Genomic DNA, 14,115 nt, shown 5'->3' with positions numbered 1-14,115 from the left:
AAATTGCCTTCTGAAATAACCCCTTCTTGGTGCATCCAGCATTTATGTGCTGTCCTTTTTCTAAGACAAAAAATTGCATGTTGAAATTGGATTGGGGACATTATCTCCTGATGATTAAGGGAGGTTATTACTAGAACAGTGCATGAAATGAAAGCTACCTGCTTTCACCTAGGGAGCTCTTGAAAATAACCCTATTTTTCCCCAGCAAATAGGCAAGGAGAAGAAAGATTCCAATAATGGATAACATTACAAATCCTTTTTCATGTACTCTGCTTATCTAAATTGGCACATGATGCCTGCCCACCATCTCTCAGAAATCGTGAGAGGTGCTAACTCATCCATCAGGCCCCGCCTAACAGTCCAGGAGGCACCAAGAAAGATATTTCTCTTTCTCCACCACCTGTTTCTCGTCAAACTAAATCAGCATTTCTGGGAGTTCAATTCCCATTCAGAAAGGTAATACCTTCTAAAGATGGGCATGGCAGCACTTAGGGAAATTCTAACCCATCTGCTGAGAGATAAACAGGTGAAGGTTAGAAAGTTATCCCCTAGTGACCTCCCCAAAAGCTTTCCATGTAAAAAAGAGTTTTACGTATGTAAAATTAGATTTTTATATATATAAAACTAAAATGTTATATATACACACATAAGTATTTTATGTATGTGTGATATGGATGAGTGTACATACAAATATATGTACACACGTGCATAAATAGATAGGCAGATACACACACACACACACACACACACACACACACATATATTTCCCCAGTACTTCATTTATATTTGCTAAATTTTTCTCTCTACCAAAACTTTTGGAAAAAGATTAGATATGAATCCCTAATGTAAAGCCCTGAACTTTTTTGAGCTTACAACCCCGAATTGGGGTTGAGTATCCACTTCACTATGAATGGTCACTGAGCCAGAAAAAAATCAATAAATGCATGGATAGACACAGATACAGAGAAATTTGAGAAGGGATTTAACCCAAATGGTAATTTTAAATAAAAATAAGGCTGATCAAATTCTAGTCAACAAATAATAGTTTGAATTCCATATGATAGCTACATGGAAAAGAGAAATAATGAGGAAAAAATAAAAATATCAGAGAGATGGATATTTTTAAAAAATCCCTTATGAAGCACGTATCAACCACCTATCATACTAAGCACTATTTTAGGCTCTCTCAACCTCAGCACCATTGATATATTGGACCAAAGAAGTCTTTGTCGTGGGGAACTATTCCGTGCCTCCTAGGATGTTTAGCAGTGTCCCTGGCATCCGCCAACTAGATGCCAGTAGCAAGTCTTCAAGTCGTGACAACCAACATGTCTCCAGCTTTGCCAGATGTCCTCAGGGGGAAATCGCTGTCAGTTGAGACCCACTGTGCTATATATACAAAAATAGTGCCTACATTCCAGTTGCAATTTTGGGGGTTTTGTTTTGTTTTTTTTAAGATTTCTTATTTATTTGGGCGCCTGGGTGGCTCAGTTGGTTAAACGACTGCCTTCGGCTCAGGTCATGATCCTGGAGTCCCGGGATCGAGTCCCGCATCGGGCTCCCTGCTCAGCGGGGAGTCTGCTTCTCCCTCTGACCCTCTCCCCTCTCATGCTCTCTCTCTATCTCATTCTCTCTCTCAAATAAATAAATAAAATCTTTAAAAAAAATATTTAAAAGATTTCTTATTTATTTGTCAGAGAGAGAGCACAAACAGGGGGCATGGCAGGCAGAGGGAGAAGCAGACTTCCCGCCAAGCAGGGAGCCCGATGCGGGGCTCGATCCCAGGACCCTGGGATCATGACCTGAGCTGAAGGCAGCCGCTTAATCGACTGAGCCACCCAGGCACCCTGCAATTTTTGTTTTATGTTCTTTAAGAACAGACAATCCTCAAAAACATGGTGCATTACCTAGTGTGGATCTCGTTAGACCTCCTCTTCTTCCATTGCTGGGCTACCAGGGTGCCTTCACCTGAGTTCCAACCCTGTGAGAGGGAGGCGGGCAGAAGCCAGGTCCGTGCTCTGTTACTCTTTTCTGGGTTTCCCATCACTTCCACTGGCATTCTGAGCTGTCAGAAAGCTTTTCTAGAACGACAAATCTCTAACATTTATCTTTTGAGGTTATTTATATTGTCCACAAATAATATACAGAAGTAGCAAATCAACATATAAAAAAGCGACATAGCATTTTGCATTGAAGTGAGAATTTTAGGAAATGCTCTATATCAGTAAGCATTTCCTGTAGAGGTTTGTGACTCTAAGTAATTAGCACCGAGAGACTTCTGTATTATCCTATTTAACTGACAGTTGGCTGTAACTAAATAATAAAGAAAAGAAAGAGTGTGTTTGTTTGTTTCTGTTTGGTTTTCATAAACATTCCTGATGTGTCATCTGACTCATATTAATGTGTCTTTTACCCAGTGACTTGAAAACCTTCAAAAAACATTCATTAGCAGACACTTTGATGAGGTTAGCAGGCTTTTAACCTCATACTCTTACCATATTAGTCTAAAGACATCCATGAGAATCATATGGCATTACATTACCCATGGGCCTCTCTACAGAGGAAAACAACTACAAATACCAGTGCATTTCTAAGTCCCTGAGATGTAACTGGCCAAACAGATCCAGAATCTGTCTCTGTGCCCCAGCTATAGAAAGGGGCAGAAACAGGAGGAAACTAGCATTTGCTGAATGCTTGCTATTTTCTTTAATCTTTATTATACCCTGTGAAGTAGTAACATCGCCCAGATTTCTAAATGTTTAATTGCTCCAGGATTCCATCCTTGGAAGCCCCGACTTTCTAGGAAATCTTATCCATGACTATGGTTATAAATACCAACTCCCAAATTTATTTTTTTTAAGATTTTATTTATTTGAGAGAGCGAGCACAAGAGGGGGCCAGAGGGAGAGGGAGAAGCAGACTCCCGCTGAGCAGGGAATCTGATGCAGGACTCGATCCCAGGACCCTAGGATCATGACCCAAGCCGAAGGCAGACACTTAACAGACTAAGCCACCCAGGCGCCCCGCCAACTCCCAAATTTATATTAAAATCCAGACTTCTCTGAGTTCCTGACTTTTATATCCAGCTGTTTTCTCCACATCATCATTGACTGTCTCGAAGTAACCGTATCCCCCACCAATCTCCTTTCTTCCCCCTCCCAGATTTCTGTCTTTGTGTTCACATCTTGCCAATGAATTATTCACAAACACTGGAATCACCCTTGACATCTCTCTTTCTCTCACACCCCACATGTAATGTATCAACAAATCCTGGCAACTCTTCCTTCAGAATATTTCCAGAATCTTATCACTTCTCACCCTTCTACCAGCAACCATCTTGAATAAGCCACCTCTGTGTGAAGTATGACAACTGACCTCCATGTTTCTCCCCTCACCCCAACCCCTGTCTATTCTTCACACAGCAGCCAATAGAACTGGCTAAATTTCAGGTCATAACCTGTTTGTCCTCTGCTCAGAACTCCCCATGGTTCCCCAAAGGCCTCACCATGCATTAGGCCTCATATGATCTGCCACTTCTCTGACTTCACTTCTCACCACTCTCCTCCTCACTCCCTGTGCTCTTAACTTTGAGTTTTGTAGTTACTCTTCCCTCTTTTGGAAGCACACTTCCCCTGAAACCCTCATGTATCCTCCTCTCGCTTCTTTCATGTCTCTGCTCAAATGACACTTTATCAGTTAGCCTCTCCCTGACCATACTGTGCAAACAGTGTCCCCTCCCCAGGCACTCTTCGTCCCATTTTCCTTCTGGTTATAGCCCTTATCCTACTTTTTCCTGGAAATATTTTTCTTCATAAATAAATGTGTGTGTGTGAACAGATATATATACAATAAACAAATATATATATATACACATAGGCATGTAAATATGTATGTACATTCGCAGGAGTTGACAAACTATGGCCCAGGACAAAATTTAGCCCTGGCCTATTTCTGTATAGCCACAAGCTAGGAATGGTTTTTTATTACTTAAGGGATATAAAAAGAAAAACAAACCAAAAAAAAAGATGAATATACAACAGGAATTGTATGTAGCCTGCAAAGCCTAACTAAGTATTTACTATCTGGCCCTTTATAGAAAAGGTTGCCAGCCCCTCTATTAGTGTATTGTCTGTGTCCTCTCAGTAGAATGTAAACTCCTTGAGGGCAGGGAATTTGTTTTGTTTACTATTATATCCTTAGTAGATAGGATTGTGCCTGGTACAAAATAGATGCTAAACAAATATTTTTGAATGAATGAATGAAAGAAGATAATGAGGCTTGGTAAGGTCTGCTGACATGTCTAGGGTCACACAGGAAGTTGGAAGATGAACCAGTATTTAAACCCAGGTCCATCTGATTCCACAGGTGAATCCTGCAGTCCAAGAGCGGCTTGCAGCAATGATTTGAACACCCTCATTTTCTATTCAAAAGCTCCTCATTAGACTGTCTCAAACATGCTATTGGGTAAAGGACCCTGTGAAACAGGGTATAGAAGGAGAAAGAGACACAGCATATGGCAGAAAACCTTTAATACCATAATAATACTTACATCTGATATCAACCAGATCTGAATAATCCAGATCTATCACGTTTAGTATAGACCTTTCCATTCCACCAACCAACATATATCCCCACAACTCTACTGATGGGCAAACGTGCAACCATGGATGGAGATAGATTTTTTTTATTTATTTAAATTCAATTAGTTAACATATAGATATAGTGTATCATTAGTTTCTAATGTAGAGTTCAGTTATTCATCTGTTGCATATAACACCCAGTGCTCATTACATCACGTGCCCTTCTTCACCCAGTTACCCCATCCCCCTCCCCCCTTCCCTCCCACAACCCTCAGTTTGTTTCCTATAGTTAAGAGTCTCTTATGGTTGTCTCCCTCTATGATTTTCGTCTTATTTTGTTTTCCCCTCCCTTCCGCTATGATCCTCTGCTTTGTTTCTTAAATTCCACATATGAGTGAAACCATATGATAGTTGTCTTTCTCTGACTTATTCTGCTTAGCATAATACCTTCCAGTTCCATCCCCATTAATGTAAATGGTGAGATTTCATCTTTTTTGATGGCTGAGTAATATTCAATTGTATATATATATGTGTGTGTGTATATATATATATATATATACCACATCTTCTTTATCCATTCATCTTTCAGTGGACATCTGGGGTCTTTCCATAGTTTGGCTATTATAGACATTGCTACTATAAACATTGGGGTACAGGTGCCCCTTCAGATCACTACATTTTATCTTTGTGGTAAATAGCTAGTAGTGCAATTGCTGGGCCATAGGATAGCTCTATTTTTAACTTCTTAAGGAACCTCCAAACTGTTTTCCAGAGTGGCTACACCAGCTTGCATTCCCACCAACAGTGTAAGAGGGTTCCCCTTTCTCTGCATCCTGGCCAACATCCGTTGTTTCCTGCCTTCTTAAGTTTAGCCATTCTGACTGGTGTGAGGCGGTATCTCACTGTGGTTTTGATTTGTATTTCCCTAATGGCAAGCCATGTTGAGCATTTTCTCATGTGCCTGTTGGCTATTTGGATATCTTCTTTGGAGAAATGTCTGTGCATGTCTTCTGCCCATTTCTTGACTGGATTATTTGTTTTTTGGGTGTTGAGTTTGATAAGTTCTTTATAGATTTTAGATACTAGCCCTTTATCTGATATGTCATTTGCAAATATCTTCTCCTATTCTATGGGTTGTTTTTTGGTTTTGTCAACTGTGATGAAGTCCCAATAATTCATTTTTGCTTTTGTTTCCCTTGCCTTTGGAGAAGTGTCTAGCAAGAAGTTGCAGTAGCTGATGTCAAAGAGGTTGCTGCCTGTGTTCCTCTCTAGGATTTTGATGGATTGCTGTCTCACATTTAGGTCTTTCATCCATTTTGAGTTTATCTTTGTGTACAGTATAAGAAAATGATCCAGTTGCATTCTTCTACATGTGGCTGTCCAATTTTCCCAACTTCATTTGTTGAAGAGACTTTTTTCCATTGGACAGTCTTTCCTGCGTTGTCCAAGATTAGTTGACCATAAAGTTGAGAGTCCATTTCTGGGTTCTCTATTCTGTTCCATTGATCTATAGGATGACAGTCACACAGTAACTTCTAAGTAAACAAAAGTACTACATTTTACCTGGAGTTCCAGGATATGGGAGAAAACTTCCTTAGCTACAAATAGCCAACCACCAATGGTCAGAGGCAGCAGGAAAGTCAGAACTTTGAAACTGTAGCAATGAGTAGAATAGTCAAGCAGACCATATCTTCGGCTATTATTGGTGTGACAATAGCACAAGATTTTTGAGCTGCCAGATCCATAATCATCTTAAAGAAGGAAGCCAAGAAAACTGACAATTATCATAACAGATGCAAATACCCATGGCTGTCACCTCCTAGACTAGTTGCTCTACCTAATCAGCCATCCCCAGAGGCAGCTGGCTTTAGAGTTTAGGGTATTTGGCTGAGACACTACGCATATTTCATGACAGCCAAGGGTCAGCTTTACTAACTGCATGAGTGTCAATGCCTGTATGTTTTTATAGAGGACAGAAGTCATGACACCACACCCCGATGTTAACTTGAATCTGACATGCAGCTGCACTCTGGTCAATATTCCAGCTCAGAATATTTGCGACAGTCCGATTTCAAATGTCTGTCTCTTTGTCCTTATAAGTTCCCTTACACTTCAGCAGGCCATGTGTGCCTTTTTTTCTCTCTCTCTAGATAATGTAGTCTCTATAAACAGCAGCAGCTGAGGCCACTATCCTAGGTTTTGTCCATTTCTCATCTCTCTACCTTACTCGCTATAATAAAGCACAACTCCTAGGAAACTGTGAAATTAAAATGAAGTGTCATTTTCAATGATAAGATATACAGGGTTTTGAAGTGATAGTTTTGATTATTAAATTAAGTCTAAACATTATAATCTTATAAAATGTTGATTGGTTAGAAAAAAAATTATATTGCTTTCTCCAAATAATTTATATGGCGACTTGGGTAAGAAAATGGGTGAGCTATGTAATAAATACTAATGAACCATTCTTTTTGGTTCAGCTTTAAACTTAAGTCTCTTGGAACCGCCATCTACCAGTAATTCACCAAAATGACCAACACAAAGGGAAAGAGGAGAGGTACCCACTATATGTTCTCTAGACCTTTTAGAAAACATGGAGTTGTTCCTTTGGCCACATACATGCGAATCTATAAGAAAGGTGATATTGTGGACATCAAGGGAATGGGCACTATTCAAAAAGGAATGCCCCACAAATGTTACCATGGCAAAACTGGAAGAGTCTACAATGTTACTCAGCATGCTGTTGGCACTGTTGTAAACAAACAAGGGCAAGATTCTTGCCAAGAGAATTAATGTACGCATTGAGCATATTAAACACTCAAAGAGTCGAGATAGCTTCCTGAAGCATGTGAAGGAAAATGATCAGAAAAAGAAGGAAACCAAAGAGAAAGGTACTTGGGTTCAACTGAAGCGCCAGCCTGCCCCACCCAGAGAAGCACACTTTGTGAGAACCAATGGAAAGGTCCCCGAACTGCTGGAACCCATTCCCTATGAATTCATGGCATGATAAATGTAAAGAAAATAAAAGACCTCAAGATTGAGAAAAAAAAAAAAAAACTTAAGTCTCTTTATAAAAGAAATTTCTCTAATTATTTGGAAATAATATTAGTAATTGCAATGAAGAAAATGAGGCAAGGCTCAAATACTTTACCTAAGAATTCCTTTTGTCAAAAAAATTTTTTGTTTTAACTTGAATGAACATTGTTAAATCAAAGTCAGGTGTTAGGTACCTGCTATGTATTAAATGTGATTTGTGTGATGCTATGTTCTTAAAAGGTATCCGGATATTTACATGCAATATTCCAAGGAAAGTGTATATATGGAGAAAATATATTTGGGAACTCTGCATTTGTACTACCTTAAGCAATGAAAAGCATATCTTTCTGTTGTCAGACTTGAGAAAGAGATACAAGATCTTGAAAAGGCTGAGCTGCAAATCTCAACCAATGAAGAAGCAATTTTAAAGAAACTAAAATCAGTTGAGAGGACAACAGAAGACATAATAAGGGTAAGCATTAACATGTAAAACTATGAGCTCCTCCTAGAATGAGTCCACAAATAGTATATACTTCTTTAAACTATATCCTCATTTAGAATTTATGTTTTAAGCTGTATTAATCATGGAGAATTCATTTTTCTTATAGTCTGTGAAAGTGGAAAAGGAAGAAACATCAGAAGGTATGTTTTCAAGCAGTCTATTCTATGTCTAACTATGATATTTTTTGATAAACCCACAGAAAATTTTCCCATTATTATAAATATATCCTAAATGTATTTTTGAATTAATATTAATTTTACAGAGTCAATCGAAGACATCTATGCTAATATCCCTGACCTTCCACAATCCTACGTGCCTTCCAGATTAAGGAAGGACAAAAATGAAGGAATAGAAGATGATGAACAAAACAGAAAAGGTATATGAAAAATCTGTGGCAGGTTCTCAAATTCAGATTTTATGATGTCAGACATTAACAACCTGCTAAGACATCCGGTGCTTCAGGTGAAGCAATAGTCCATTTTACAAAGTTCCAAGAGGTATTTGAGTCACTTGCATTGGTAGGGTTAAGGGGGTCACAGTACTTAGGCAAACTAGATAGAGACAAAGAAGGTAAAGGCTAAAAGAGACAAACTCTTAAAAACAAGGCTCCCCTGCTCAAAAATCTCTCTCCCCAAGTAGTCCATCTAGTAGACACTCTCTTGGGTAACTAAGATCCTTTATGAAAATAAAAATATCCCCTGGGGAAGTTTAGACATGATTTACCCCCATGTGAGAATGATTTTCATAAAATTTACACTTCAAGCCTCCGGACAAAATGAAGGCTTGCCTGGGGTCAGAGAGGGAAACTTTGAAGTTTAGACTAGAAAAGGAAGCCACACTCTATAAGCAGGGAGCAGTTATTCATTTAAATATTCAACAAGTAGGGCACCTGGGTGGCTCAGTCGTTAAGCATCTGCCTTCTGCTCAGGTCATGATCCCAGGGTCCTGGGATTGAGCCCCGCATCGGGCTCCCTGCTCAGCGGGAAGCCTGCTTCTCCCTCTCCTGCTCCCCCTGCTTGTGTTCCCTCTCTCACTGTAGCTCTCTCTGTCAAATAGATAAAATCTTAAAAAAAAAAATTCAACAAGTATTTAGTGACCCCGTACTACATGGCAAGCTCAGTTCTTGCAGTAGGAATCCAGGAGTGAATAAAACAGTGATAATCTGTGCCCTCTTGGAGCTGACATTCTAAAGGAGAAAACAGACCAAAAATTAAGTAAATACATAAAATATATCATATGAGGGTGTGAAAATACTAAAGACTAAAGCAGAGGAGAAGGACAGGGAGAGTGGGGTTGGGGGTGGGGGTGGGGAGGTTGCGGTTTATCTGGGTAGACAGGGAAGGCAAAGAACCACAGGCTACTGAGAAAGATGTACGGAATCCAAGATGGGTCCAAAAAGGAAGGTGGGACGTCACAACAGAAGCAAGCCCCATTGTTATTTTGCCCAGATTCCTATTAGCTCTTAAAACTCCAATCATAAGGAATTTACTTGGGCCGGGAAGCAGAGCTCAACCACCCAGCACTCTCCAGTTCAGTTGTTTTCAGTTCAGCTGATATTGCTCTATTTTTCCCCCTACTTGAAAATTGTAGTGAAAGAACCAGAAAAAGAAGGGAGAAGGGGAAGCATGTGATTCCAGCCTCCCTCCTCCCTCTTCAATAGCAGTTCTACATTTAAACAAGCTCCCTGCTGTGGAAACTTTAGAACACTCCTCTATAATTTCAGCAGGCTGCTGGCCCGCACAGCAAGGATGTAACTGAATGAAATATACTGCGCTAGGCCTTTTACCTGCTGCAATGCCTAGCACGACATATTCCTCCTAACTGACAAAGAGGTCTGATTCCTCCCATTGAGTAATGTTAAGAGTATAATCCGTCTTGTCAGATTTATTAGCTACAAATAGAATATTTTTTGGTTTCCCAGTGAAGATCCTTTCTGTTTGGAATCATCAGCTTCTCTTCTCCAACCAGCTTTTCAATCCCATTTTTCAGTCCTCCCATGCATCCTTACATAGAAACCTCTGTCATTGCCCTGTTGGCCATTACACAACTAAGGAATGAAATCAAAAGTTTTAAAAACAGACAACATCTCACAGAAAAGAATATCAAAGAGTATACTTAGCATAAAAATACACTGTGAAAGCAGGCTGCTTGAGAAGAGAAAATTTTAACTAAATCAAAGATCAAATTTCTCTCTCAACAGCTTTGTATGCCATGGAAATTAAAGTTGAAAAAGACTTGAAAACCGGAGAAAGTACAGTCCTGTCTTCAATACCTCTCCCCTCAGATGACTTTAAAGGTACAGGAATAAAAGTTTACGACGACGGGTGCAAGTCAGTGTATGCGGTAAGCTCTAATCACGGTGCGGCGTACAATGGCACCGATGGTCTGGCTCCAGTTGAGGTGGAGGAACTTTTGAGACAAGCCTCCGAGAGAAACTCTAAATCCCCAACAGAGTATCATGAACCCGTCTATGCCAATCCATTCTGCAGACCTACAACACCACAGAGGGAGAAGGTAACTCCTGGACCAAACTTTCAAGAAAGGATAAAGATGAAAGCTAACGGATTAGGTAATGATACATATGAATCCATACACAATCTGGACAATGGGCTTTCAGAGGGGAGGGACAACAGCTTCAATCACGTCAGCCCCGTTCGGCCCATCCCTCAACCCCGATCAATGACTCAACAAGCTGCGGAGGTGCCCCACAGCCTACAAAAGAGGCTGATGACTCCTTGGGAAGAATCCAGGGCGGTGCAGGACAAATATGTGGCCTCTCCAAAGGCAAGACTGAGTCCCAGTGAATCACTAGCTGGGAAGTCAAAACACCAGGATTCTTCTCCTGCTTGTAAGGAGGATGAGGAAGATATTAGATACAATATCGTTCATTCCCTGCCTTCTGATATGACTGATTCAGAACCAGTGACGATGATTTTCATGGGGTATCAGCAGGCAGAAGACAATGAAGAAGAAAAGAAGCTTCTGACAGGGTATGACGGGATCATCCATGCTGAGCTGGTTGTGATTGATGATGAGGAGGAGGGTGAAGGGGAAGCTGAGAAACCATCCTACCATGCCGTAGCTCCCTACAGTCAGGTTTACCAGCCTGCCACACCAACACCGCTTCCTAGAAAGAGATCAGAAGTTAATCCCTATGAAAACACAAACCACAAATCTCCCCACAAAAATTCCATATCCCGGAAAGAGCAAGAAGAAAACTTAGGCAACCCAGTTCAACATTCTCCGCTTGGCGTTCAGATGGCCGGAGATGGGACTGAGGACCCGTCCTTAACAGGTAATGAGAAAAACAAGGCTTGCCACTGCTGTTTAATCATGTGACTATCTTCCTTTTGCGTAGTTAACACACCCTCTTGCTTTCAGCTTTTTTGACTACCTCATAGACTAATACACACTAAGGGTTTTTTGTTTTGTTTTGTTTTTTAATTCATGCTGACCTGAATTATTGTCACCATAACTAAAGTGATTAAGTCACTTCGAAAGACAAAATGAAAGGACAATTGTTGCCTTCTTTGGACAGTGCATTGGTTGACCTAAGAAACTTGAAATTTGTCTTCTGTCACAGTGTGGTACTGTTTGTGAGTGTATTTGGATCACTAATATGTTGGATCATCTACATCATGTCTTTTCCCACCAGAAACTGATGCCAGCTACTTGTCTGTGCCTCTCTGTTATTTAAACTTCTTATCTGAGTTAACAAGTTGCCTTAATTTTGCAAGAAAAAACAAGAAACAAATTTTATTTTCAGTGTGATATTTTATTACTTTGCTATATCTTATTTCTCTATACTTTTATAGTTTAACTTTATTTCCTTAATTTTTCTACATTTTAAAACAGAATGTCAATTTATTTTAATTATCTATAACATTTACCTTTCCATAGTCTTCCTCAACTTAACAGTTATTTTTCTATTTTCTATATATTTACATTTCTCATCCTCTATAGTTTTATAGCTATCTAGCATTTTTAGCTTTAAATGGAAAATAAATTTTTTCTATAAAAGTGATAGTTCATCAACTTAAATTCCTTATTATCACTTGAATATTGTATTCTACTCCTCACTTACAAAAAAATAAATAAGAATCTGACAAAATCAATTATAATAGCTGTACTTAACCTTAGCTAAACACCTACCTCAAATTACCCAGACATATAGGTTCTAGATGTGTGAATGTGAAGGTAAATTTTAAATGTTTCTAATGGAAGGATTCTTGTTAAAAAGTAATAACTATTAAGTCCCAACTAATTCAGCAAGCAGAACTTGATAATTCTATAGAAGTGTGGTAGTACTTGCACAATTCAGGAAGGGTTCTTCTGCAACCCATAAGCCCAATTTGGGGCTGCTAATAATACAATGAAATGGACTTCTTCCAACCTTTTAAATAGTTAAATCAGGGATACACTGAAATTTTAATTATCTGAAGAATTTCTAACCTTTTGGTAAGTGTACAGTTATCTTCCTCAATCAGAGTTGAGTGATGTGTCCCCACAATGAAAACCTGCTAAAACTAAATATTCCTTTCCGTTTTGAGAATGAATTTTGTTTGCTGATCAAATTTTGCATCTTAAGTTCATTTTTAAAACAACAACACAGTAGACTTAGAAAAGAGAAACACACTGATTATGGTCAAGAGCAGTAACATTACCCACCATAAAGCCTTCCATTTTTGAACTTGGATGTTAGCCACCTCCCCCCACATGCCCTTATTCCTTCTCCCCTACCCATGTCAACACATTTACCCCAAAGAAAAAGACAGGAAGTGACTAACATTTCCAGACAACACTAATCATGCCACTGAACTAAAATAATGAAAACAGGAAGACCTTTTCCAGACAAAGTAACAATACAAAGTTCCGTACTATCAGTCAAAGCATATTATAAACAGAATGCTCCAAATTCCTTGCCTTCCATCATGATATTGTTTTACATTCTTGCTTCCCAATTCAGTGCATGGATTACAGAGCTGTTATTTTTCTAACGGGTTTTTTAAATAAGCATATCATATTGACATATGCCCTCACCCTCAGGAGGCATCCATATACATAGAACATATAGCCACCTGTGCAGTTCAATTTCACAAGCACCACGTAGGTTGAGTGTTTCCCCCGACACCCCAAAAATGCTTTTTGATACTTGAAAATCCATCATTTCAATAAATTCCTTTATTCATGGTATAGGTCCCCCGCTAAAATATTCTTGGTAGGCATAATAAGAATTATTAGTCTCTTAGTGTAAATGTTGTCATGAGAGCCTTACCTAAGAGCAATTTTGAACTTGGAAAAGAACACAAAGGAGGCAGAAAGAGGTGGAAAAATGGAGCCTGGAAGTCCAGATGTCTTAGTCAAAACCTTTGAATAGGTAAAGACATGACAAGAAAATTCAGCAAAGTTATGTCCATCTGCTAATGTAAATATAATAGGGTCGTGTTCTAAAGTATAACTCAATGCCAGGCACATCCACCAATGAGTGGCCCCAGTAAGCTTTTACTGGGACTCCACTACCATTCCCACCAACTAGGCAGCTGGCTTTCTGTGGTAGTTAGTCCTCACCAACCTACTCTTGTATTCCTTCTAGCTCTATTCACCCCTCTTAGATATGTCAGCAGCATTTCAGGATGATAGAGGCAGGGATCCTCAGCTCCAAGGGATTCACATGCTATTGGTGTCAAAATTGCCAACCTGTGGCAATCATTAGGAGCCAAGGAATACTGAGAGTAAGGAGGCAAGTTCTCTTCCACCAAGTTCAACCAGCCAAAACTATGTGTCTGAATTGCTGTAGGGGGAGGAGATAAAGATCAGAAAAAGAGCAGAAAGGAGAAATAAAAAGAAGACTGATGGCCCAGGTATTTTACCTGCAACGCCCTCCTATTACCAACATGCTCAGACCCCACATGCCTACTTGAAATTCACACCATCTACTTGCCATAGGCCTAAAGAAAAAAAATAGCAGACTCTAACAACCTAAAATTCATTTTTTCC

At 39.5% G+C, this 14,115-nt stretch overlaps 1 protein-coding gene across 1 annotated transcript in view; it reads left to right on the top strand.

Moving 5' to 3' along the window:
* The window catches only part of PALMD (palmdelphin), a 50,183-nt gene that overhangs the window by 34,284 nt on the left and 1,784 nt on the right, over positions 1-14,115 (top strand). Inside the window, exons 5-8 of the mRNA XM_088022837.1 lie at positions 7,974-8,088; positions 8,225-8,258; positions 8,381-8,494; positions 10,319-11,413. Coding sequence (XP_087878963.1) covers positions 7,974-8,088; positions 8,225-8,258; positions 8,381-8,494; positions 10,319-11,413 — 1,358 coding nt within the window. The remainder of the gene's footprint in view (positions 1-7,973; positions 8,089-8,224; positions 8,259-8,380; positions 8,495-10,318; positions 11,414-14,115) is intronic.

Source organism: Eumetopias jubatus, unplaced genomic scaffold, assembly GCF_037043125.1.
Source record: "Eumetopias jubatus isolate StellerSeaLion01/CBP00866 unplaced genomic scaffold, mEumJub1_p1.0 scaffold_4, whole genome shotgun sequence".
Classification (NCBI taxonomy): domain Eukaryota; kingdom Metazoa; phylum Chordata; class Mammalia; order Carnivora; family Otariidae; genus Eumetopias; species Eumetopias jubatus.
This window is presented reverse-complemented; position numbering and strand designations above follow the sequence as displayed.